Below are 24,613 nucleotides of genomic sequence, written 5' to 3' on the forward strand. Positions count from 1 at the left end.
CACCGAGGGAGACATTAATTGCTTAATTACAGGACTGCATATTGGGAACATATGAAAATGAACAGTCAGTGGAATGGAGTAAGTGACAAGCACATCACTTAGGATCAGAGCCCACCATGGGACTACGGAAGAACAACAAGAGACCCGGGCACACGGTTCACTGTTCACTAATGTTCACTAATAGTGCTCACTAGTACTGACCACGGAAGAAGCAGCGGTCTGCATGCCTTACAATATATTATCTCATCCACCTCTCACGACAAGGAAGTATTTTCCTGACTCTACAGACCAGGATGCAGAGGCCAGGCGGAGGCACAAGCTTCCTGTAAGGTGGCTCTGACCTGGCCGGGGGCCGCCCAGACCCGCACTTGGGACCGACGGCCTGTCCTGTCTCTGCAGCGTACCAGACTTCATGTGCCCGAGTGCCAGACACTGAGTTCACCCCGCACGGGCCCCACAACAGGAAGAAGACCAGCGGGCGCACGTCAGTGAAGGTAAACTTCAGCCACCACGTGATAAAAGTCATGCCCACGACCGGACCTGTCTGAAAAGCAGGAGGGTGATTTGTCAAGGCTGTCAGTGCCTGGTCACAGGGAAGACCCGAGCGGAGATTGAGTGACAACTCTGGGCAGTGCTGGGGTGGCAGGGGGAGGCAGGCACTGAAGTCGGTGACCCGAATTATTCCTCACACCAAGAGTGGGGTTATCAAGCAAGCTGCACGGACGATTCCACTCAGCCGTGGCTCTAACATGCCCATCACTTGATCACACTTGCAGTTCGGTGTCTATCAAACCACAGTTTCCCATTCTCCTTTGCTTCCAGATATATGTTCACTTAAACAAACTCCTTCTAGATTTAAAAAAAAAAAAAAAAAAAAAACACACAATACAAAACCTCCTCCCCCTGCACTCCTTAAGAACTCTGACCATTAACCTCCTGGAAGAGGCCCACACCTGGTCCGTGGGCACGTGACTGACTCACATCAACCTCCTCCTGTAAGATAAGCAACTAAGACCATGACAGAGCCCCATGACCGTGACCCTTGTGGCAGGCAGGGTGTCCTTCTCACCAGCGCTCGAGCTCCCCACCTAGGGAGCCGACACCTGGAATGCTTCGCCACCCCGAAGTGCATGTGCTAAATCACAGGTGGGTCTAAGCAATGACCGGACCAGGAGGCTGTGCATAACGCCCCTTTTTGGTCACCTCCAGATCCTGGGCTCCTTCACCCATGGCCTGAACCACAGGGGCTCACGACACACAGTTCCTGGTTAACTTCCCTGTGAGCCGGAGGCACTGGAGGTTCTAGCTGATCTCATTTATAATGCTTAACAAAATACAGCCTCTTTTCTCTCTGAAGGAAGGCACTCCAGGAGTGAGACGATGGGTTTCCGAAAATCGATGCAGGCATGTTCTGTTGATGCAAGCATAAGACCCACAGAGAGCTTACATTTTTCCAGTGTCTGCTTTCCTGCAACCATACACTTCACCAAATCCTCCTCGTCCAATGATCCTGTGCACGCTGAAATCATTCATGGTCAACTGTGAATTCCAAACACAAAATGGAACAGAGTTGCATTAAAATTATGTTGTTGTTTTCATGTAAGACATAGTTATTAAGCAGCAGTTCTGATATAGGGATCTGCCCTCTCCGCGACTGACTGCTCTAAGAGATGAGATGCGCAAGGTGGCAAGACTTTCTAGAACCTCCTTCCGCTCCGCTCCCAAAATCTACAAAAGGGAGGCAAACGGGCAGACAATAGAGTGGGAGTCAAGTTAGATTGTTTTTCCGATCTCCTAAATGTTAGGTGATGAGAAGTATACCCTGAAGACAAGGGAGTGTGAAATTTCTAGTCAGAATGAGAGTGTCCTTAGCTACTCTGAAGCTGGGAGTTGGGGAACAGCTCAGCAATTCCAAGAATGGTCATGGTAGGAAAACAAGTCTACATCAAGGGCATCTATATTTTCCTAAGACTGGGCCATATGATCAGAAAACCCAACGGACACGGGCCATGTGAATTTTTCATCGATAACATCACGGAATAGTGAGGACTCATGCTGGGCACGTGAGTGTGAAACAAGACACTAAGGATAAGGAGAGGACAGAAAGAGGCTTCATTCATAAGCCTCTCCTTGTGTCAGCATCTCAGCCATGCCCCACTTCCTAAGCAGGTTTAATAGTCTCAGATGGCACAAAGGCAGACAGTGGGCCCGACGTTCATGGTGGTTTATGTATCCTGGCAAGTTACGGGTCAGACTCCTGAAGGGCTGGCTCCCCCAGTGCTCGCTTCGGCAGCACATACACTAAAACTGAAGGGCTCCCCCAAACAACCCTTCAAACACCACGTTTGCAGTCAGGTAACTGGGCCCAAAGGCTTCACATCTGACACTCGGGGGACAGCAGGATGAGAGCACACCAGGTCTGCTGAAGGAGAACATGGATCAGAAAGATCCATGGCAGACAGAAAGAATTTTTTGGAAAAATGTGTTACTGCCCTCTTGTTTCTAAAATTCTGCCAGGAAATGTGAAAGAAAGGAGAAGTTAAAAAAATAAATAAATAAAGTGCTTCTCCCAATGGTACCAGCCAGTAAAAAAACTTTAAAAAGATCCAAAAAAGCAGGGAAAAAAAATAAATCCAATTATTTCTTTTCCTCTTCTCAAACCTATGTGAAGGGAGGACATGAAGAAGAAAGCAAAAGAGGCTGCACCAGGGAAGGAGGGTTCTAAAAATGAAGAGAGGGACATCCCAGGAAATTTCTGACGTTGAAAGTCAAAAGCAGATGAGACGTTCACAGGAAGTGCGTTACAAAGGAGCCTGTCTTGGAGGATGGCTTTTCTCATTCTCAGAAATGATCAAAGAGGAGATGAACCCTTGGTCTAATAAAGGATGCCATCATTTTTTTTTAAGATTTTATTTATTTATTTGACAGAGATCACAAGTAGGCAGAGAAGCAGGCAGAGAGAGAGGAGGAAGCAGGCTCCCAGCTGAGCAGAGAGCCCGATATGGGGCTTGATCCCAGGACCCTGGGATCATGACCTGAGCCAAAAGCAGAGGCTTTAACCCACTGAGCCACCCAGGTGCCCCAGGATGTCATCATTTTTATTACAAGATTATACCTAACACTACGAACGAGACGGAAGGCTTTACCAGGACGGCGGGAGCCAAGGGCATGTGGGAAGCACATTACGTGGTGGCCTGGTCTCTTGGCTACTGTCTCTGTGGAAGAGTCAATCGCTGCTTAAAATACCCTTTCTTAAATAAATAAACACATTCTTACAAGGCTCTGAAAAAAGAGAATGAAAACCCAAATTGTTTACGAGGACGAGTTCTCCGTACAGAGTTGTACGGGCGACATCTGTTTAGACAGAGGATTACCCGTGGGAGTGAGCTCCAGGGTATAAAGTATTTTCTCATGAAGTTAAGCCAGAGGAAGTTTTTATTTAAAAAAGGGAAAGAATAAGAGGATACTCACATGGATATTTAATTCTACGGTTTTCCACTGACAGAATCGAGTGAACTTGTCACTAGAAAAGAAGAGAAACAGTCGCTGAAAAGTTGCATATCACATTAATCGATCTGAAGAGCAATACTGAAGGACGGACGAGGATGGCTTTCCTTGTGTTGCTTCTCGACCAGAGGTACGTTTCCTTCAACACCTTCTCACAAAGCCTTCTCCGGTCTTCGTGGCTTTGTTTCATGATTCAGGCACAAGATGTAATATCTCCCTTAAGCTGTGATGGCTGTTATGGTCACGTCTACCTGAATCAGCAGCACCCAAGAGAAGGCCTAACGAGAGCCCCACACATACTGCCATTTTAATAATGTCTATTATCATGTCAACATGCATGGGATCGGTACAGAATTAGTAATGAGACTTTCTACATTCTTGTTTTTACATTAAGTCGTGAAACCCAGTGCGTATTTTACACTGAGAGGCCATCTTAATTCACACTCAGTCATTTTGAGCGCTCAAGAGCCACACGTGACTAGTGGCTCCCATACTGGACCACACAGCTCTAAATGACAAAATATTTGTTAATAAAGACAATAGCAGCAAACACTCAGATGGAGCTTTCCATGTGCCAGGCCCTGTTCCTTTCTCCCTCTGGTAACAGTATGAGCAGGTCTGATGAGCAGGAATGGTAATGCCCATTCTGCAGCAGAGCAGACCACGGCCCGGCCAAGGTCACACAGTGAGAGAAGGGCTAGGGCTGGATCTGAACCCGGACCAAGTACTGATGCTCAGAGATACAAATGCTGTAGGAGAAAAAGTCCTTAGGCGAGAATCACAAAATGCGGTAGGCCCACTGAGCAGATCTGCTCCCACAATTTACTCAAATGCTTGGTGAGTACTTTGCTTTCCCTCTATCTAGAAAAATATCTACCTCCACAGCTATTTAATTAAGTTGTTATTTTCATTACATTTATTAGTGAGCAACACCGTCTGTAATGTTTGTTTTTAAACATTTTTTCAGAAACAAATAATACATTATATGTTAATAAAAAGAATTTTTTCTTTCAGAAGAAATGCATTCTAGATTGAATACTCTTCAAAGGCAAAGAATATTCTTGGTGACCTCTGGTATTTTACCTAGTCCCTGGCGCAATTCCTTACATGGGCACAGTATCAAGGGTCCTATGGATGAATGAATGAATGAATGAATAGAAAGGAAAGGAAAGGAAGAAGGGGAGAAAGGCAGAGAGTACATATGAAGTGCGTGGTCCAGGAATTACCACTATTATTATCAGAATGCCTTAAGGCATCTAACTATCCTAGTTGCCTGGGGAGGTTCATTTAACATGCCATCTAAGATCTTCGAAAAATATTTCTGAGGTTGAAAAGCAAAAGCAGAAGAAGTCTTTGTAATTATGCAGCATCTTTTGTCAATGAATCTAAAATGACGTTTACAGAGTGTTTCATTGATCTCCCTATCATCTCTGTGAGGTTGGTAAAACAAATTATATTTTGAGCATTTCTGAGAGTTATTTCAAACACTTTTTTTTTTTTTTTTTTTTAAGTATGATGAGCTCAAAAGGCAAAACACCACTCCAGTGTTCCCTATACTTATAAATCCGAACTCTCACTTTGAAATCCACTTGCCGTGCTGGGCTAGCTCATACCCATTCTCCTGGATTCTGGAGCTCAGAGCTGGCAATGGAGGGTGGTGATCTGACATGTTCTATAGACTTGCATACTAGCTGGGGAGGATTAACAAGAGTCAAAGAGAACTGTCCTGATGACCAAGAGAAAGTCAAGAGAACCAAATCCCAACACATAACCTGCCTCAAAAAAAAATCCCCCTTTCCCCCGCCCAGCGCGCACGCGCGCACACGCACACACACACACACACACACACACACACACACACACACACATACACAGGACACCTCCAAACATACATTTTGCCAAATACAGATTTTCTGTAGCCAGTTCTTCTTTAGGAAGTACAGACGGCCCCGGGGTGTCCAGGCTCAGTCGTGTGTCCATGGAGGTGCCCTGAGTGCTATTTCTGGTCAATACCTAATTACTAGAATGGGTACTTCTTGCCAGAAGAGGCACTGGGGCTGAGAACAGAGCAGAGGCAGGGCAACACTGGGTACCTGCCAGCCAGTACCCTTGCAGACGACCTACAGCTACCTCAGAGGGAAGGTCAGAGGTTAAGGATATAGAAACACCAGGGGTGCAGTGAGTTGGGGGGCGGGTAGAGTAAGCCTTTTCAACCCCAATCTGTGACTCGGGCTTTGCTGGGCAGTTGAAGTCCACGGCTGGACCAGGGCTCACAAACCTCATCTGGAAGAGGACAGCATCCTTCCCAGATTCAGCACGGCCTGGAACTTAGCCCTGTGTCCCTGCTGGCCTCAAGTGAAGGAAAGAATGAGCCCTGGCTGCAGGCTGCCCTTTATTATCACACTGAGAAATCGCCTTCCCCGCAAGGCCTTCAGAGAGTGTGGCTAGTTCTGATAAGGCTGAAAGCTAGGAAGTTCTGTCTGGGGAGTGTCCATGCTTTTCAAAACCCACACTTGAAACTCTTGGTCTGACAATGGAGTTTTTAAATTCTCATTTGAGAATGTATTAACACAAAAAGAACATCAAATGGATAAAAATGAAGAAATTCGCTTTGAAAATCATTTACGTAACATGGTTAATGGCTTCAGAAAATCCAGGGTACCTGCTTGCCTAAAATACGAACAGCTTTTATTTCTTGTGGCAATAAGAGCGGAAGGCTCACCCGGTGGGACAAAAGGACATGCGGGTTGACCAGGTGGTCAGTCAGCAAAGAAAGAGCTACCAGACCCCCTCAGACCCCCTCCCCCACTTTAATTTCCATCCCCATTTCTCCCCTCTTCCCCAGAGATCACCGAGAAGCTCGGCTGACCCAAGACCTGGGAAAGGTCAGATTTTTGAACTAATAGTACCCGAGGGCAGGCCAGACCCTGCTGAAACACAAGCCAGCCTTTCCCCTCAGCGTGAGCCACTGCTTTCTGGCAAAGTCTCCAGGCGACTCAGCAAAGGGTAATAATCATTTGTATGCATATTAGTTTCCCCAAGTACTGATTCCAGGATAAAATTATCCCTTGAACTCTAGTGGCATCATAAGGCAACTGTTTTTTTTTTCTTTCTTTCCTTCTTTTTAAATGCCTTCAGTTCTGTGACAACTTGGGAGGGAGAACCACAGAGAAGCAGCGTTTGTTCTTACGGGGCAATCACTGAACAGCTGTGGGCCGCTCCGGCACCGAGACACGATCGTCATGCCGACTGTCTAGAAATGAGCCCGGTTTGTGGAGAAGAGCAGTCAGTGAGAAGGCGGATTCCGCTGAAGAGAGTCCGGTTCCAGCGGCGCTTCATCTCGGGGGGATACCCAGAATCCCAGCCAACTGGCTACAGGGTACTGAAAAGGCCCGCGGGCTGGCAACATTGACAGGCGTCACTGAGCACACTCAGGGCTTCGCATGACAAACCTACTTGTATAGTTTGAGTAGCTCCAAGGGACATATTCATTAGGGATAGTCATAGTACATGTGACCACAGACATCTGCCTAGAAACCTCAAATTCTACTACGTAAAGAATCAAGTAGAGGTTGTCCCACCGTAGGGGATAGGATGTCAGAGAGCAAACGAATGAATGAGACAGGTTATAGAAGCATGCTTGCCGTCCCAAAGGTGTCCCAATAAGATACTCTTAATACTGTGGTTCCATGGTCTATTTCATCTCTAGGCCATTTTGAAGCTAAAGAGCTGCAGGTTCAAAGAGACATCAAGATATGCAAGTCCTACATAGTAAGGTAAAGTACTGAGGGGACAATCTAACGTGAAGGCTGGCACATAGTACATGCTCAGTAAGTAATTGTCGAATGAACAAATTGACACCCATTTTAAGGACAGTGCTCATTGGCTAAAATGAGGTAAACCTACAGAATATAAGATTTTATACATACATACACACACACACACACACACACACACACACTATTACTTTAATATATACACACTATTACTTTAATATAATATTACATGTCAAGAATGTCTCTCAAAAAAATGGTATGTACATACATGAAGTTTCATACCTTTCCATAAATTTTTGGAAAATGTTGCCTCGAAGACTTTCACAAATTTCTTCTATGTAGGGCTGCAAGGGATGGAAAAGAAATCCCACACTGCATAAATAGGAATCTAGAACACATACTGACGAGACCCGGATGACCTGCATCTCCCACTCTTGCACTTGCCCAATTTTCAGTAACGGATCCATCACCGTGACTATTAGTTACGTACAGCTCAACTATGTGCTCTGTGAAGGTTTGGACAGGTCCATCCTGTTTGCCACTGCTTCCCTATTTCCTGGCATGGTTCCTGCAAAGTCACAGACGCTCCCCAAGGGACCATGGTTGGTTGTCCAGGTGTGTGACCGGTGCAGTCCCATAGGCCTCATGCTCAGAAGAGCCCAGGCCTTGGTTTTGTGTCCCTACCATCGCCATCTTGAAATTCTTAGTTTCTGAACAAGGGGCCCCAAGTTTTTAATGCTGTGCTGGGCCCTGGAAATTATGCAGCACATTTTGTAAATGACTAAAAGTACTGACAATCAGCACTGACATTGAGTTTTAAAGACTAAAAGCTAATGGATCCATGGAGTAAATTTTTTTTACACAGAATCACAGAGCTAAAGGTAGCCCTCTTCTCATTTTGCATATGAGGCTGCAGCACTGTGGGCACGTGTTTTCCCAAGGTCTCAGAGCAAATTCACAGCTAGACCAGGATGAGGGCGCCTGGTTCACTCGTGCAGTGCACATCCCTTCATGGAAAACAGTCTACAGGTGCCTCCTGCACCACGTAAGTCTGAACCACGCAGGTCCACTTACATGTTGACTTTTTACAGACAATACTATAAATGTATTTTCCTTATAATTTTCTTAATAACATTTTCTTTTCTCTAGTTTACTTAATTATAAGAATACAGCATAGAATACACATGACATATAAAATATGTGTTAACCGACTGCTTATGTTATCGGTAAGGCATTCTGGACAACAGGAGGCTATCAGTAAAGTCTGGAGGCGGGAACCAGAAGTTACATGTACATTTCTGACTGCGTGGGGGGTCGGCGCCCCAACCCCTGAGCTGTTCAACGGTCAACTGTATTTATTTTGAAATAATTTTGTCTTACCTGGAAAAGAGTTGATGTCACTTGTTTCTTGGATAGGTGACTTTGAACATGCTCTACGGCTTGCTTTGAGAATGGCTTTCCAGAAAAAAAATTAAAAAAAAAAACACATTTTTTTTTCCCCCACAAATATGAGACGTAACAAACCTCTGTAACACCGTAACACCATAGCATATAATTTAACACAATTACTAAGCAGGAACCTGTGGTAATTATATATATATATATTCTTTTTTAAAGATTTTATTTATTTATTTGACAGACAGAGATCACAAGTAGGCAGAGGAGGCAGGCAGAGAGAGGGGGGAGCAGGCTCCCCGCTGAGCAGAGAGCCCAATGCGGGGGCTCGATGATCATGACCTGAGCCGAAGGCAGAGGCTTTAACCCAGTGAGCCACCCAGGCGCCCCTTTGTGGTAATTATATTGACATGCATTCTTTAAACATCAGCTGGATATCTGTGGGCAACGCAGATGCTTGCTCCTCTGAGCTCCCAGAGTTCTTAGTCAAGAAGGAGGATGAGCACGGGGGCACCTATCAACATACCTAATCACACAAGAGTTTGAGACTACTGTGGTTAAAAAAAAAAAAAAAAAGAGGGGGAGGGGGCACCTGCATGGCTTAGATGGTTAGGCATCTGCCTTTGGCTCAGATCATGATTTCAGGGTCTTGGGATCGAGCCCCACGTCAGGTTCCTCCCTCTCCCTCTACTACTCCCTCTGCTTGTGCTCTCTCACTCTCTCTGTTGAATAAATAAAATCTTTTTTAAAAAAGTAAAAAGAATCTTATTATCACCTTACTAATATACATCCCTCAATTTGTTAATGATGGGGTCCTGAAACTATAAAAATTTCCACTATATAAGAGAAAACAAATGCATGAAAATCCATTTAAGAATTAAAAGCCAGGGTGCTTAGAAGGATGTAGGTTAAGGAAAGTCTTGCTGTGACCACAGCAGAGGGGAGCTGGCTCTAAAAAAAAAACAAAAAACCAGAGCTTACCCCTATAAGAACAACACACTCCCTTCTCCCTCCAAACTTCAAATTAACACCTTTAGGAATGTGCCACAAGAGGAAAAGCTGAAAACGCCCATCATTCTGCCGAAAGCCCTCTAAGCTGCTGAGTGACATAAAAACGAAGTTTCAGTGGCACGCCTGCGGGACATCTGGCATTTGCCAAGGTTCAGCCATTCTCTGGCAAGGTAGCAAGGCACGGAGCATCAGCTGTCAGGACTAGCTCCGGAATTCTGTCTACTACAAGTAGGTGAGGACAACAGAGAAATGCATGGCCAAGAGGTGCCACCAGCCACGGTTATTTGGGTGCAGTAAGAACCGTGAGTGACACAGTAAACACAGACACGCTAAAATAAACCATTATCATGGCCAGCGCTGTCCACTCGAACTTCCTGCCATGACAGCAATGCTGTGTATCTGCGCTGTCCAACGGCAGAGCCCCCGGCCACGGGCAGCTATCAGGCACTGGAAATGCGGCTCGCAAGGCACCGAGGAGGGAAATGTTTAACTCCATTGGATTTTAATTAACTTAACCTTATATCAAAATAGCCACCTGGGGTGAGCAGCTCCTGTACTAGACATGGCAGGCGACGACCGTGAGGCCACTCCTCCAGAAAACTCTTGCAGAGTGAATTATGCAGCGAATTTTTATTACTAATTCTTCCCACTCACTCCTGGTGGAATACTTTCCTAGGAACCTCGTTTACCCTAATGACTGAATGGACTGTTTCTCTGGTTTACAGGGGAAAAAAAATATTCCCACCATTATTTAACTGTTAATAAAATTAACATAATAATTATTACTCTTCCTCATTAATCCAGAGAAACCATCTAAGATTTCTATTGATCAGTATTTGATTTGCCTAATTATGTAAAGTAGAGCCAAATTAACAATAAGAAAGCTGAATTTCTTTTAGCAAGTTTGGAATTGAGACGAGCCTTTCTTTCCATTCATCTGCATGAGCTATCAATTTTATTTTCACCTTTTTCTTTTTTTTGACCGTGAAAGGACCTGCTTCTGGAAATATCCTTGGAGTAGCTAGAGCAACAGCTTCGCGTCAGCATTACCAGCAAACAAATGACAGAAGATGAGATGGGGGGTCCTGTACTGGGGGAGCACTGCTCGATTTCTTAAACTTCTTCCTCCTACTTCACTTTCTAGAAACACCGCAAGCTGCCTCCTGTCCAAACGACAGGCACAGAACAGAAAGAAGTACTTACGTGTGAGCAAGACAGGAGCTCCTTCATGATGTAGGTGTCATAAATTTGCCGGCTTCTGCAAAGGCGGTCTTCCTCATTTTCGAGCTTCTCATATTCTTTTATCTGGGGTTTTCAAAGTTACCATTGTTAGGTATGTCTTCCCAGAAAACTCACTTTATTAAAAGATATTACTTGCCTGGGCAAAAACCACTTCCACGGGAGATTAAGCAAATTGCTGAGCTGGCTACTCCACAGGAAACAACTATTTCTAATGTTGGAATAATGAAGTTGGGATAATTTAAATGCAACGTGAAACATACAAATGGGTTTTTTCCTATGATGAACCTCATCACTTAAATTTAGAAGCACAACATTAGGAAACAAACACTGCCATGGTTACAATTATCTTACAATATACCAGCCAGGGGCCATCCGTCCTTGCCAATTCTCCTCTCCAGAGCAAATACCACTTAAATCTGGCTGTGATTCCATTATAAGACTTAGGATGGGGATTGTTCTTATTCAACTACAACATTACAAAACAGAAGGAAAAAAAAATATATATATATATATACATAGTCAAGATTCCTGCAAAGAGATGTTTTAAAAAATCGGTTGAATATTTTAGAAAGGCATTAATCCAGAGATGAAAGCAAAGGTTTTTTGGGTTGGAGCCTCAGCTGTACAATAAAGTATTAATAAACAGGTTACTTCAAATAGTATATTCCGGTAACTTAGGGAAGCCATGTTAAGACAGGCCAAACACTAAAAATGTGCTTTAGAAATACTTGCTTTCTGTAGAACTGGTCCCAACCCTCTAATCTGATAACAGAAGCTCCTCGACTGGAGAAGTTGCTTTTATTTATTTACAGACATGCTCATAATCCAAAAGATAAGAGAATGAGGACACAAATGAAATACGGAGTTAGCAGGAAGACTGAGGCAAAGATCTTCAATACGATGATTAATTACTATTGTCTGACTTACTTTTGGGAACAAAGCATTTTCAACAGACAGAGAGTTGCTGACACTGACTTTCATAATATCTGAGTATTCTTTATTCTGGGATGATAAAATAGAAATGAAAGTTACCTTTTTACAGTAAGGCTGGGTTTGATAGTTTTTAAATCAAAACCAGTAAATCCTATAAGAATTGCTGATAAAGAAGGGGCACAGTCGGCAGGGTGTGGGGTGTGTAAAATACCGAGGCCCCAGATGAGGGCCAGCTGGCTCACACATAGAGAAATTACTGGGGCCATATTACTGTCCTGAATTGTTGTCATCGGTGTTACCATGAGAGTCACAGATCTGTGACTGCCGGGGCTTAAAACGGAGTGTTGTTGGAACAGACCAAAGTCTGTCATGAAGGCAGGCGGACTGGAGTAGGTTATAGACCATCCAACCAGAAAAGACTCTTCTAAGGCAGCAGCAATCCCCTGCAGTGTTAGCATTACCAAAGGACCTGGGCTTCACCCCCATGAGTTAATTCAGGACACAAGTCTCAGGAGTTCAAACACCATGCCAGACACAAATATGGTAGCTGGGCGGCAACAGAAGCCAGACACCAAAATCCGAAGTCCAGTCAGAAAATAAACAGAGAATCTGGCCGGGTTGACTTTTGTTGTTTTAATTTTAGGTAGGTCCAAAGGTCAATGCAGAATTCTGGGATAACACAGGTAAACTGTTAGTGAACCAAAGGAAACATTTCTGCCTAAACAAGCAAACAAACCCAAGAAATAGTAAGACTTCATGGAATTATTATCCTTGAAAACAAATGTAAAGGAACACAAGATCTGCGTTCCAGGGGGCCTAGGACGCAAGCTGATACCTGTTTAAACAAATGTTGATAATATGGAAGTTTTCCATGAACTGTAAAAATCCGATGCCATGGAACATTCTAGTTTCTTGGGCAAATGATACTTGGACCCACAATACGTGCTTTACTAAAGAGACTAGTGCCACATAAACTCCAACCTGAACAACAGCAAAGGAAGAGCCTAAGGTGTCTGAGTGACTGTGGCTATAATTCAAAATCCACTTCCTGTTATCAGGAAGACCACTAATCAAAGAACACACAGCCCTATCAACCAGCTGTAGACAGGATGGTCTTACTACAATTTGTGCTTGGAAAACACCACCTCTAATTGGGCAGTTAGGTTGACCAGGTCACCTGAGCAGGCAGAGGCCAGAGTTCAAGGTGAAAAATCTCCCCTTGGGCAGAAAAAGACACATTCACTTGGCAACACAGTGCCTTTCTGCTTGAGTGGTTCCAAAGCTCACAGCTGAACACGCAGCCTGAATGAGAGGAACCCTCAGAGCAAGCACTTCTGATCCACCGCTACCACATCTCCACTCTCTCACCACCATTGTAGGGAGATGGCCCTGCAAAGCCACTAATGGCCTCTGCTTGCCCAATCAAGGGTCTCTCTCATCTGTAGCTTGAATGACTCCCCAGCAAGCATGCAACTGGTCTCTTTCACCTTCTTCTCTGACTTCTGTGATCTACACTCTCCAGTGGTTTGTGACGCTGGCTCCTCCTCCTCAGTCTCCCTTGGCTTCTTCCTCCTCTGCTGGACTTCTAAATACCAAAGTCCTCAGGACATGGGGCCCAGGCACCCCTTTTTCACCTGTTATATATTCCCCTCAGGTAAAACTACTCAGTCCTACAGTTTCAAATACGAATTCTATTCAGATGTCTAAGTTGGGATCTCTAGTACTCACTTCTTCCCCTGAGCTCTAGACTCTAAACATCTAACTACGTATTTGCCATTTCCATATCCTCTCTACTCCCGCCAAGCATGCTCGTCCCCTGGCCTTCTTTATCATGAACATGAGAAAAACCATCCTCCCAACTGCTTAAGCCAAAAAAGGAATAATCATCCTTGATTCCTGCTCTTTTGCTCACAACCCTGCTTCTACCTCCCCGTATATCCAATTAATAATCAACCAATCATATTGGCTTTACATTTTATCACAAACCCAGGCTCTGCTTCAGATAATAATCTGCTTTAAAGAACTGCCAAGGGAACAATCTTCCTGAGAAAACAACTGTAAATTCTGGATATATATAAAACCTAACCAGCAAACACTAGTGAGTGACCAGAAGTACGTACATAATGGGGAAGGGACATGGACCAGAAGCTGCAAAGTCAGAGAGGATATTCCTGAAAATCAAGAGCCAGACAGGCAGAGCTCCAAAATTCTGCGTAGAAACTCTTTCAGTATCCCTGCTGGACCTCATGATGACATGTGAGCACGGCAGACCCAAAGCAGTCCAGCGAAGGTTAAAACAATTGAACGAGATTCAGCTGCGACCCACTGTATAAAAAGACAAAGCTTTGAAATTTGAGTAAGCCGAGTTAATTGCTAAAACAAAAAATCAATACCCTCTGAAGAAGCGTATGGAGTTTAGAGTATCTATAATGTATCAATCCTACTGTACAAGATCATTCTACATATCAAGAAACAGGAGTTCAAACACCACCAGTTCTCCCCATGCAAGAGAACAGACCATAAACGAAGACCATTCCAAGATGACTCTGATGTTCGAATTATCAGACAAGGATTTAATGCAGCTATTAGAACTAAACAATGAAGTATGGATCACTGAAAAAAATTAAATAAAAAAAAACTATACTTAAAGACACAACAGAAAATATGCACGTAATGAATAAAAATATAGAAATTGGCAGCAGAAACATATTAATTATGAGAAAAACCAATAAATTTTAGAACTAAAAAACACATCCAAAGTAAAAAATTCAATGGATGGACATAATAGTGGAGTAGAGATGCCAGAAGAGTCAAAGAATTTGAAGACAGACCCATAGAAACTATCCCATCTGAAGAACAGAAAACTTATTTGGGAGAAAAATTGAATAGGGCATCAGTGATATTTGGTATAATATCCAAAAATCAAACATACATCTAACTGGAGTCCCAGAAAGAAGGGAAAGAGAGATTGAGGTAGAAAAAATGCTTTAAGGGTAATGGCCCAAATTTTACCAGATTTGGTGAAAGATACAAATTTACAGATTTCACAAAAGTCAGCAAACCCCACAAAGGATAAACACAGTATCTAAAATCACTCCACTATAATACAGAGATTGTCAAAAATGGGGGAGGGGTGGTAAGCAAGACACTTTTATGTTTGTCTCAAAGAAACAGACTTTATATATAAAAACACTGGTTGAAAATAGAAAGAAAAAGATATATCATGAAAACAATAAGCAAATGAGACTGAATGGCTGTAATAATATCCAGTGAAGTCATTTTCAAGACAAAGACTATCACAAGCAATGAAGATGGACATTTCACATGAAAAGGTGTAAACATAAATGCATATGCACCTAATAACATAGCTTTAAAATACATTTTTTAAATGACAAGAAAAAGAATAGACAATTCTACAGAGTTGGAGATTTTATCATCCCTCTCTCAGCAACTGATAGAACAAAGAGATCTAAAACCAGTAAAGACATGGAAGATCTATCACATCAATCCCCTTAATCTAGTTGATATTTACAGAATATTCACTTAACACTCCCATCTTCAATTTTCCATGGGCTTTAGAATAAAACCTGAATTTGTTACTCTGGTCCCCAACCCTGTCTCCCTTGTCGACCTGATCTTATCTCATACTACCCCAATCCTCTCATCCACTATGAACATACCATTCTGGCCTTCTTTCAGTTCCTCAAACATGCCAAGTTCTTTCCCACCACATCTGGGGCTATGTCTTAGCCACATTTAGTGGAAAATGCTCTCTCTCCTACCCTGCTCTCATCTTCTAAAGACTAGCCTCCTTGTCAGTCAAATCTGTTTCCATGCCCATTCTTCAGAGAGTTAGTCTTTGACCCATCACTCTGCAGTGGCCTCCAAGTCACAACACATCACATTGAGTTATGAGTCTGCTTTCAGTCCCTGCACAGCAGTTATTACTTTCTGATACATTTCCTGTTATTTATTACTTTTTGTCGTCTGTTTCTCTCAACCAGAATAGAAGCTCAAGGAGAGCAAGGGCGTTGTCTTGTTCATCCAAGCAATGTCTGGCACTGGTGTTTGATAAATATTGGTTGAATGAAAGAAGAAAATCCTATGGAATAACTTTGCCTCTGATCTTATAGTTATTCTCTGTTTTCCATGATTTATTTCTAAATTTTTTAGATTTTTTTAGATTTTAGATTTAGATTTTAGATTATTTCTAAGTTTAGGCATATGTACATATTTTTATAAGCTGCCTCTAAATCTAGATGGAACAAAGAAGTAGAACCAACACACTAAGTCATAATTATGTGTCAGTCACTATTCTGGTGAGCTGATTTCATGCACACAACCTTAAGAGACAGGCACTGTGATCCCCCTCATTCTTAGCTGTGGACACCCACGTAGATAAGCTAGAAATTTTGTTTGCCCAAGTTTACATAGTTAGTAACAAGTGGAGTCCAAGTCCAAGCACAGGCGGGCTGAATTTAGAGCTGGCACTTTTAACCACTAAGCTGCAGCCTCCCATACACCTGAAGAGCATGCTATAGATATGGTTTAGAAAGGGACTGTCCATCCGGCATCCTATCTGAGCCTCACACTTAGCCTGTGAAGCATCCAGAGATGATTCCTAACCTCATTTCCACAGACGAGGCAATAGAAGCTCAACCAGCAAGTGCCCCCGTGTGTGCTCCTCAGGTACAAGGACGGTGTATTATTCACATTTGTAAGGTCCAGGTCTGAAGTGTAGATGCTTCAGAGATGGCTCAACCACTGGCCCCAGGTCCCACAGCAAGTGACAGGCACAGCCGCACCAGAGGCTAGCTAGGCCTTCTGTCTAGGAGTCAAATACAGATGAAGATGAAGACTAATTACACCAAAGAAGCAGAAGGCACAGAGTAAGTATTACACAGCGTTACAGACAACAAATGGGTTGCAAACCATCATGGAAGACTGGGCTAGTTGACCAGAGAGACTTGTTAGCAAATATACAAAGTGAGCTAGACCTTAAATGAAGCTAGGCTTTCCACAGGCTGAGAAGGCAAAGCAGCATTCTAGGTTGGAGAAAGGACATACAAAAAGAAACAGAATGGGCTCAGCGGTTAGTGGGAGTTGTCTGTAAGAAGGTAGAGAAAGATAGAGAGGAAAGTAGGTGATGACTAATTTAGAGATGTGTAAATGTCAGAATAAGCTATGAGGCCTTTAACACACTGGAAATGGGTAACCACTAAAAGTCTGGGGACACAGGAAAGTGGAAATACAACATATAAAATATGAATTTCAAGATAACAGACAAAAAAGTTTTCTAGGGATTGGGATCATACAACAACCATCAGAAATAATCAAACTGATAAAACCAAGGACGCAGAGAAGAATTATTAAAAACCTCAAGGCTTAAAGGTGGTACTAATTTAGAAAACTGCATTTGAAGCCCCAAGACTGGATGGTGTCTTTAGTATATGTGCTGCCGAAGCGAGCACTGGATGGTGTCTTCAAAAAAAAAGAATGTAGAGCAAGCTGCTAAGGAACTTTGGATGTTGTCCTCCAAGAAGATAATCTGATAAGCCAGATCCATCGTGTGCCCAATCAGAAGACAGGTGTGAAGAGCTGGGAGCAAGCCAACCAAGAGAAACTCTAATGTTTAAAGTTCAAATGGAAACACATCAGTAGTATTCACCGCCACATTGGCAAGAAGTGCTTAAGAAGCCACGCAAGTAGATTGCCCATCTGTTTCAACCTTGTAAAAATTATCTGTTAAAGATTTCTCTGTATTTGACAAGGAAACTTAGTACTTGCTGAAATTGGGAGAGGTGAGACTTTTAAGAACAGAGAAAGAAACTTCTTTTGACAGATCAAGCTGTGATACTCATCCAGATTACAATTCGGACCAAAATAATAAAAGTCACTTCATAGTGAGTAAGAGCCTTTTGGATTTGGCTTATTTTATATACCTGATGCTAGATGTACATCATATTTTGCCCATTCTCCCTGGAAATACATTAATATAGTTTTAAAAGTATGGAAAATATCAAGTTTACAAGGACATTAATAATCCAGAGAGAATATCCCTCCAATGTTCAAACAAAGACTACTTGTACAAAGACTACTAGTATCAGTCCTAATTATGCTTGGCTTTCTTTGGACCATTTAAAATGCTTTAGAGGATGCCTGGGGGGCTCAGTGGGTTAAGCATCTCCCTTCAGCTCAGGGGTCCTGAGATCCCGGGGTCCTGAGATCCAGTCCCCCGTTGGGCTCGCAGCTTGGTCAGAAAGCCTGCTTCTCCATCTCCCTCTGCCTTTCCTCACTGCTTGTGCTTGCTCTCCTCATGCTCTCTGTCTCTGTCTCTCTCTCTCTCTCATTCTCTAATAAATAAATAAATAAATAATTCTTAAAATGCTTTAGGATAAGGCTACATCATGCTCATAATAGCATATGTCATTTCTTAAATATATTTTAAGCTAAAATATTTCCTAATTTCAGTTCTAATTTCTTCTTTGACCCATAAGTTACTTACAAGTGTATTCATTTCCAAACAGTTAAGCGTTTCTTAGTAAACTCTGTTATTAAATTTGAGTTTAATTCTATTGTGGTCAGAAAACACTCCGAATGATTTTGATCTTGAAATCTGCAGGAACTTTCTTTAGGACCTGGCAAATATTTTCTTTTGGTGTATCTTCCATGTGTACTTTAATGAAGGCAAATTCTATTTTTGCTGGGCGCAGCATTCTATATATGTCAATTAGGTCAAGTTTATTCATCACTTGATTAAGATTTTCTGTATCCTTACTAATTTTTTTTAAATATTTTATTTATTTATTTATTTGACACAGAGAGAGAGATCACAAGTAGGCAGAGAGGCAGGCAGAGGGAAAGGGGGAAGCAGGCTCCCCGCTGAGCAGAGAGCCCGATGCGGGGCTCAATCCCAGGACCCTGAGATCATGACCTGAGCCGAAGGCAGAGGCTTTAACCCACTGAACCACCCAGGTGCCCCAATCCTTACTAATTTTTTGTCTGTCTGTTCTATAAACTCTTAAAGAGTGTGTGCTAATGTTTCCCACCAAGAATGCAGAGCTGTCTCATTTTAGATCTGTCAGTTTTGGCTTTATATATTTTGAAGTTACATTATTTGTAACATACAAGTTTAAGATTGTGATCCTGACCCCATTATCATTATGAAATTATCTCTACCTCCAAGTAGCATTTACCATACACTTGGTCTGATACTGGTGTTGCTGTACCAGCTTTGCTTTGGTTGGTGTTTATCTCTGTATATCTTCTGCCATCCTTCTGTTTGAAGTATGTCACTTGTTAAGCAGTATGTAATGGGGTTTTGGTGATTTATTCAGGCAGACAAACTCAAACTTTTACCAGGGAGCATGCAGTCCATTTACATTAAATGTCATTACTTATGTAGAAGGATTTATAGTTACCATCTTATTATTTTCAATTTGACTCATCTATTTTATGTCCTTTTATTCCTTTTTTAATTAATCCAATATTATTTTATTCCATTTTCCCTCTTTTAACTTGTTAGATATACACATTTAACCCTATTAAGAGTTGCCTTTAGAGATTACAATATGCATCCTTAACTGATTACAAGTCAATGCAAATTACCACTTTCCCTATCCAACTCCCCAATAATCCTAGGATCTTTAAAACACTTTAACTTCTTTAACCCCTTCTTACCTACTATCATACATTTTAGTTTTATATACATTTTAAAATCTAAAAACATTATTGTTTTGCATGGTGAACATTCATTTTTATTTTATGTACATATTACCCTTCATGATGACCTCATTCCTTCCTGCATTTCCATCTGGGATTATTTTCTTTCTGCCTAAAGTATCTCTTCTTAGTATTTGTTGTAATGCAGGTCCACGACTGACAAAATTCCCTCAGTTTTTCTCTGAAAACATCTTTATTTCACCTTCATTTTGAAGGAAATTTTTGCTGGGAATGGAATTCTAGATTGGCAGGGTTTGGGGTGTTGTTTGCTTGGTGTCGTGATTTAGACGGCCACTTCACTGTCTGGTTTGTCTCGCTGCTGCTGTTGTGTGTTTTAACCGTTTCTTCTAAGACGTCATAGTCAGTCATATTATTTGTTGCTCCTTTAAAAGTAATGTGTCTTTTTCCACTCTCTCTCGTTGCTTCAAAGACTTTCTCTTTGTCGGTTTCTATGCTATTATATTGATGTCAAAGACAGTTCTCCTTCATAGCAATCCTACTTGGAGTTTTCTAAGTTCCCTGAGTCTGTAAGCAGCTCTCATCACTTTGTAAAATTCTTACTATTATCTCTACAAATATTGTTTCTGCCCCATTCACTCTCTTCTTCTATATATTCCAATTCTACATATGTTAGTCCTTTTAGCCACATTCCACATGTCTTCAATATCCTCATCTATTTCTTTCTTATAGGCTTTCTTCTCCATGTTTCAGTGTGAAATTATCTATTGACCTGCCTACTTATTAATCCTGTCTTATGTTGTAACTAATCTGCTATTGATTCTAGTCCTTAGGTTCCAGTTTTAAATATTACACTTGATGTCCCAGATTATCCATTTGGTTCTTCATAATAAATTGGACTGAAATTCACTATTCCTCCATCTGTTTTGACTATCTTTTCCTCTATTGTCTTAAACACATTATTTATGGTTTGGGGTTTTTTTAATTATTTACAGTTATTTTTAAGTACTTGTCAGCTAACTTCAATATCTGAGCTACCTGTGGGTCTACTTCTATTACCTTATGAGATATGTGATCTTGTATCTTAGATGTCCACTATTTTTTTTCTGTATGCTAAACATTATAGGGTCTCTCTATATAACTTCCACCTGCAAAAAAAGGACAGAGGCCTCTCTTGTACTCTGCTACACGGGTGGAGAGAGAGCTCATCACCCAATATGGGATGGGACTGGGCTGGGTCTCCATTTTTGTAAGACTCAGTCTGCCTCTGGTTTGCCCTTGTTCCTAAGGCATGGCTCTCCACGGAGTGCACTGAAAAGCCTTTGTCTGCACTAGACTCAGTTTTGCCTGCAGGAAGTTTTCAGAATAGCTCGTTGGCCTCCTTGATATAATTCTTGAGAGGGAGACTAATCACACGTTTGGGGCTCCTCCAGTTTCATTTGTTTCTTACTCTAGCCCCAGAAACCTCTTCTGGCTTTTCTGTCTCCCAAAAGCAGCCTTCTATCTGGGGCCAAATCTGGACACTTGTCTGCTCACTACACCTGGAACTCAGTAGCTGCCCCAGGTGATAAGTAGCTACAGATTTTTAGTGTCAATCGACTGCTCCCTAGGGTTTTCATCTCTTGCCTGTTCTGTTTTCAGATTCCACCACAGGTCCAGATTTCAAGACAGCAGCGTGAGGCTGTGAGGCTTCCAGAAGTTCGTGGCCTATGTCTTCAGCTCCATTCCAAATGTCTTACTGGGGAAACCAGCTGTGTGCCTGAGAGTCCCCTTTCCCACCACATCTCCAATTTGTCACTCTGGCCATGTGTGACCAGAAAACGTTCGTGGTTTCTCTTTCACTCAGTGGAGGCCCTCTGCCTCAGCTTATGTCTCCAGAATCAGCAAGCTTCTGCAGAAAATCAAATGGCTGCTGATCCTCAGTGCCCCTCCGAATGATAATCCCTCCTCTGGAGGTTTAACCCAACTATTCCTCAGTGCTTCCAGAGCCCTTGAAAATATGATTTTTACAGACTTTGTCAGTCTCTAGTCCACTACAGATTATACCTTGTGCTGCTAATTGGGGTCAATGAATTTCTACATATTAGTAAGATACGCAGTAGTCTTGATATTTTCCAAAGTACAGTCTACATATGCTTTTACAATAAAAGCATCAGTAAAACAGTAACTTCTTACCTCTTCATAAAACTTCACCTGAGGTACAGCTTCATTAATTTCATTCAAACAAAAATCTTTAAATAGCAAGAAACCTAAAGGAAAAGAATAAGAAATTTCAGGGTGGGCAATAAATTGAAATTTTACCCCACAGGATGTTTCCAAAGTAGTATGTTTATATTTCAACCTCTTCCTCCCCTACCTTCAAAAATAATAATAAAGATTTGGGGGCACCTGGGTGGCTCAGTTAGTTAAGTGGCTAACTTGATTTTGACTCAGGTCATGATCTCAGGGTTGTGAGCTTGAGTCTCACCTTGGGCATAGAGTCCACTTAAGATTCTCTCTCTCCCTCTCCCTCTGCCCCTCCCCTCTCCTCCCTCCCTCTCAAAAATTAACAGTAATAATAAATATTTCAAAGGGGTAATTATACCCTAGAAGAAAATACTCCACATAAAGTAAGAGTACCCTATACCTGGTTCCTTGCTTTGGGTTCCTTCCCTGCTGCCAATGCCCGCCCCCCACTTTTCAAAACTACATGATAAGCAGTGCCAATAGTCACCACTGCTTAGAGCCACTGGTCACTAAAGCAAACGGAAGAATAACCAAAGAAATAAGAGGTACAGGTAGTGTGGAAGTGTTGGTAAGAGTCATCATAAAGCTAGTAAATACTATGCACACAGAAACAGGACAAAATCCCTCCCCACATAAAAAAAGACAGAAGGACTTTCATGACCTTCCCAGGCTTTCCTCTTACCACTTACTACCTCGAAATACCAAACACCCTGTGCCAGAGCAGACTACCCACTCCCAGATTATTCTCTGCTCCCCTTTCACCCACCAGCACCTTACACCCAGAACACAGACTCCATTGCACAGTGCCTGGTACACAGAGGAGTCCGAGAGATGTTTGCAGAACAAATGCATGTTGACATAACCCTTCCAACATGGCTCTGTCAAGGTACTTAGCACACTACAACTAGTTACCTATTTATAAGTCCCTCCTGCATTTGCAAACCAACTGCCTAGCCTAATGCCCAGCACACAGTCAAGCCTAAATGAACACATGAAGTTCACTGTGACAAGCTGATACCAAACTGAGGGTAGAGATTATAGAAGGTCAAAAACAAATTTACAAGCCAAAAAAAAAAAAAAAAAAAAAGTCAAAACAGGGGTCAACTCTTGGTTTTAGCTCAGGTCATGATCTCAGAGTCATGAGATCAACCCCAGCACAAGCACATCGTCTACTTCGGATCCTCTCTTTCTCTCCCTCTACCCTCCCTGCTCGTGCTCTCTCTATCTCAAATAAATAGATGAATCTTAAAAAAAAAAAAAGTCAAAAGAATGAAAGGACTGCTGGAAGAAACAGAAGTCAAAGGAGGGAACTGGAGGAAAGACTCAACAACAAGTCTAAGAAGTAAGGAGAAGGTAGACTGGAGTTCTCTAGGTAGGACAGAGAGAGCCAAAAGAAGGAGCTTTGATAGGTTTTAACTAAAGTTAGCCAAAGAAAACATGTAACTTGAACCTGTCCATTACTACTCCATTAATTCCCCTCCATAGTTCCAGGAGGATGACCTCTGAAAATAGTAAATGTTCACTGAGAGGAGCTAGAATAAAGTATTAGGACTCCTTAGTTACATCGGCAAGGTCAGAATGACCAGGGTCGGGTGCGGACTGGCGGCAGGGACATGGGCACACTCATTTCATCTCCGGGAACTGAGGACAGACTGACATATGAAGCAAGAAGAAAATTCAAAAAGCAAATAGAGTTGATGCAAATTTCTACCTATTTGCACATCTGTATTTTCATTTTAAATAAGAGACATGGTTACCTTTTCATTCTCATGCATGTCAAAGTATGTAATTTCAAATTTCCCTTGTCATTTCTTCTTTGACTCATGAGTCACTCAGAAATATGCAGTTTGAGTTCCAGATATTTTGGGGTTTTCAGGTATTTTTCTGATATTGATTTCTGGTTATTTCTGCTGTGGTCAGAGAACATATTCAGCATGATTTCAATGCTTTCAAAATTTATCGAAATGGCTTTGGCCCCAAATTTGGTCCATCTAGGTAAATGCTTCATGGGCACTTGGGGGGAAAAGTATATACAGTACAATGTTCATTAACAAAATACAAAGGCAATGAAGCTGAGTTGGTTGGTCTGGCTGTTCAAGTCCCTCATCCAAATCCTTAATGACTGTCTCCTTATTCTATCCATTACCAACAGAGGACTGTTGAAATCCCCATCAGTAACTGTGGATTTGCTCATCTTTTTTTGGTTGTGTCACTTTTTGGTTGATGTATTTCTTTTTCTATTTTGAGGAGAGATAACTAAAATGAGAATTTGAACTGAGGTTATTTTGACCATACAAGAGATGTTCTTGTGACATCTAAACGACAAATGAACTAATATGCCACATATGGTCCGCTGCCTTTGGGCTGAACTTGGAATCAAGGGGAAATGGCTCAACATGCCCACCGTGCTCTCTGGAATCAAGGCCTTAGGTTCTCCTCCAGCCTCTCATACTGTTCTCTCTCAAGCTCCCTGCGCTGAGGCCACATGTCTGCATTCCAGTTCCTCTCTAATACCAAACCTGATCTGCTCTCAAGGTTATCAACTTGCTTTCCCCACTTCCTAAAACATGCTCCCTAACCTTGTGGACCTGCAGAGCTCAGCTCAAATGCCCCCCTACCCTTAGGCCTTCCAGCATTTTCATTCATGTTCCTTCTCTCTCTGAGACACACATGGACACGCTTTTATAGCACTTGTGACTAGCAAAAATTATCATACATATATGTTTGCTTGTTTCATATTATATTGACCTCCCCCACAACAATGTAAACTGCATATGGGAAGGCCACAAAGGTCTTATTCTCTACAACATATGCAGGACCGAGAACATGATAGAGAGGGACTG

The 24,613-nt window shown here is 42.2% G+C and overlaps 1 protein-coding gene across 2 annotated transcripts in view; it reads right to left on the bottom strand.

Annotated features, from left to right (window-relative positions):
• The window catches only part of LOC111160050 (G protein-coupled receptor kinase 3), a 123,889-nt gene that overhangs the window by 40,143 nt on the left and 59,133 nt on the right, over positions 1 to 24,613 (bottom strand). For both annotated transcript variants that reach the window (XM_022522849.1, XM_022522850.1), the window contains 6 exons: positions 21,720 to 21,793; positions 10,893 to 10,994; positions 8,664 to 8,738; positions 7,566 to 7,627; positions 3,472 to 3,523; positions 1,448 to 1,539 (listed from right to left, as the gene is read on the bottom strand). In XM_022522849.1, the coding sequence (XP_022378557.1) occupies positions 1,448 to 1,539; positions 3,472 to 3,523; positions 7,566 to 7,627; positions 8,664 to 8,738; positions 10,893 to 10,994; positions 21,720 to 21,793 (457 nt within the window). The remainder of the gene's footprint in view (positions 1 to 1,447; positions 1,540 to 3,471; positions 3,524 to 7,565; positions 7,628 to 8,663; positions 8,739 to 10,892; positions 10,995 to 21,719; positions 21,794 to 24,613) is intronic.

Source organism: Enhydra lutris, unplaced genomic scaffold (assembly GCF_002288905.1).
Source record: "Enhydra lutris kenyoni isolate GAN:26980312 unplaced genomic scaffold, ASM228890v2 scaffoldscaffold73, whole genome shotgun sequence".
Lineage (NCBI taxonomy): Eukaryota > Metazoa > Chordata > Mammalia > Carnivora > Mustelidae > Enhydra > Enhydra lutris.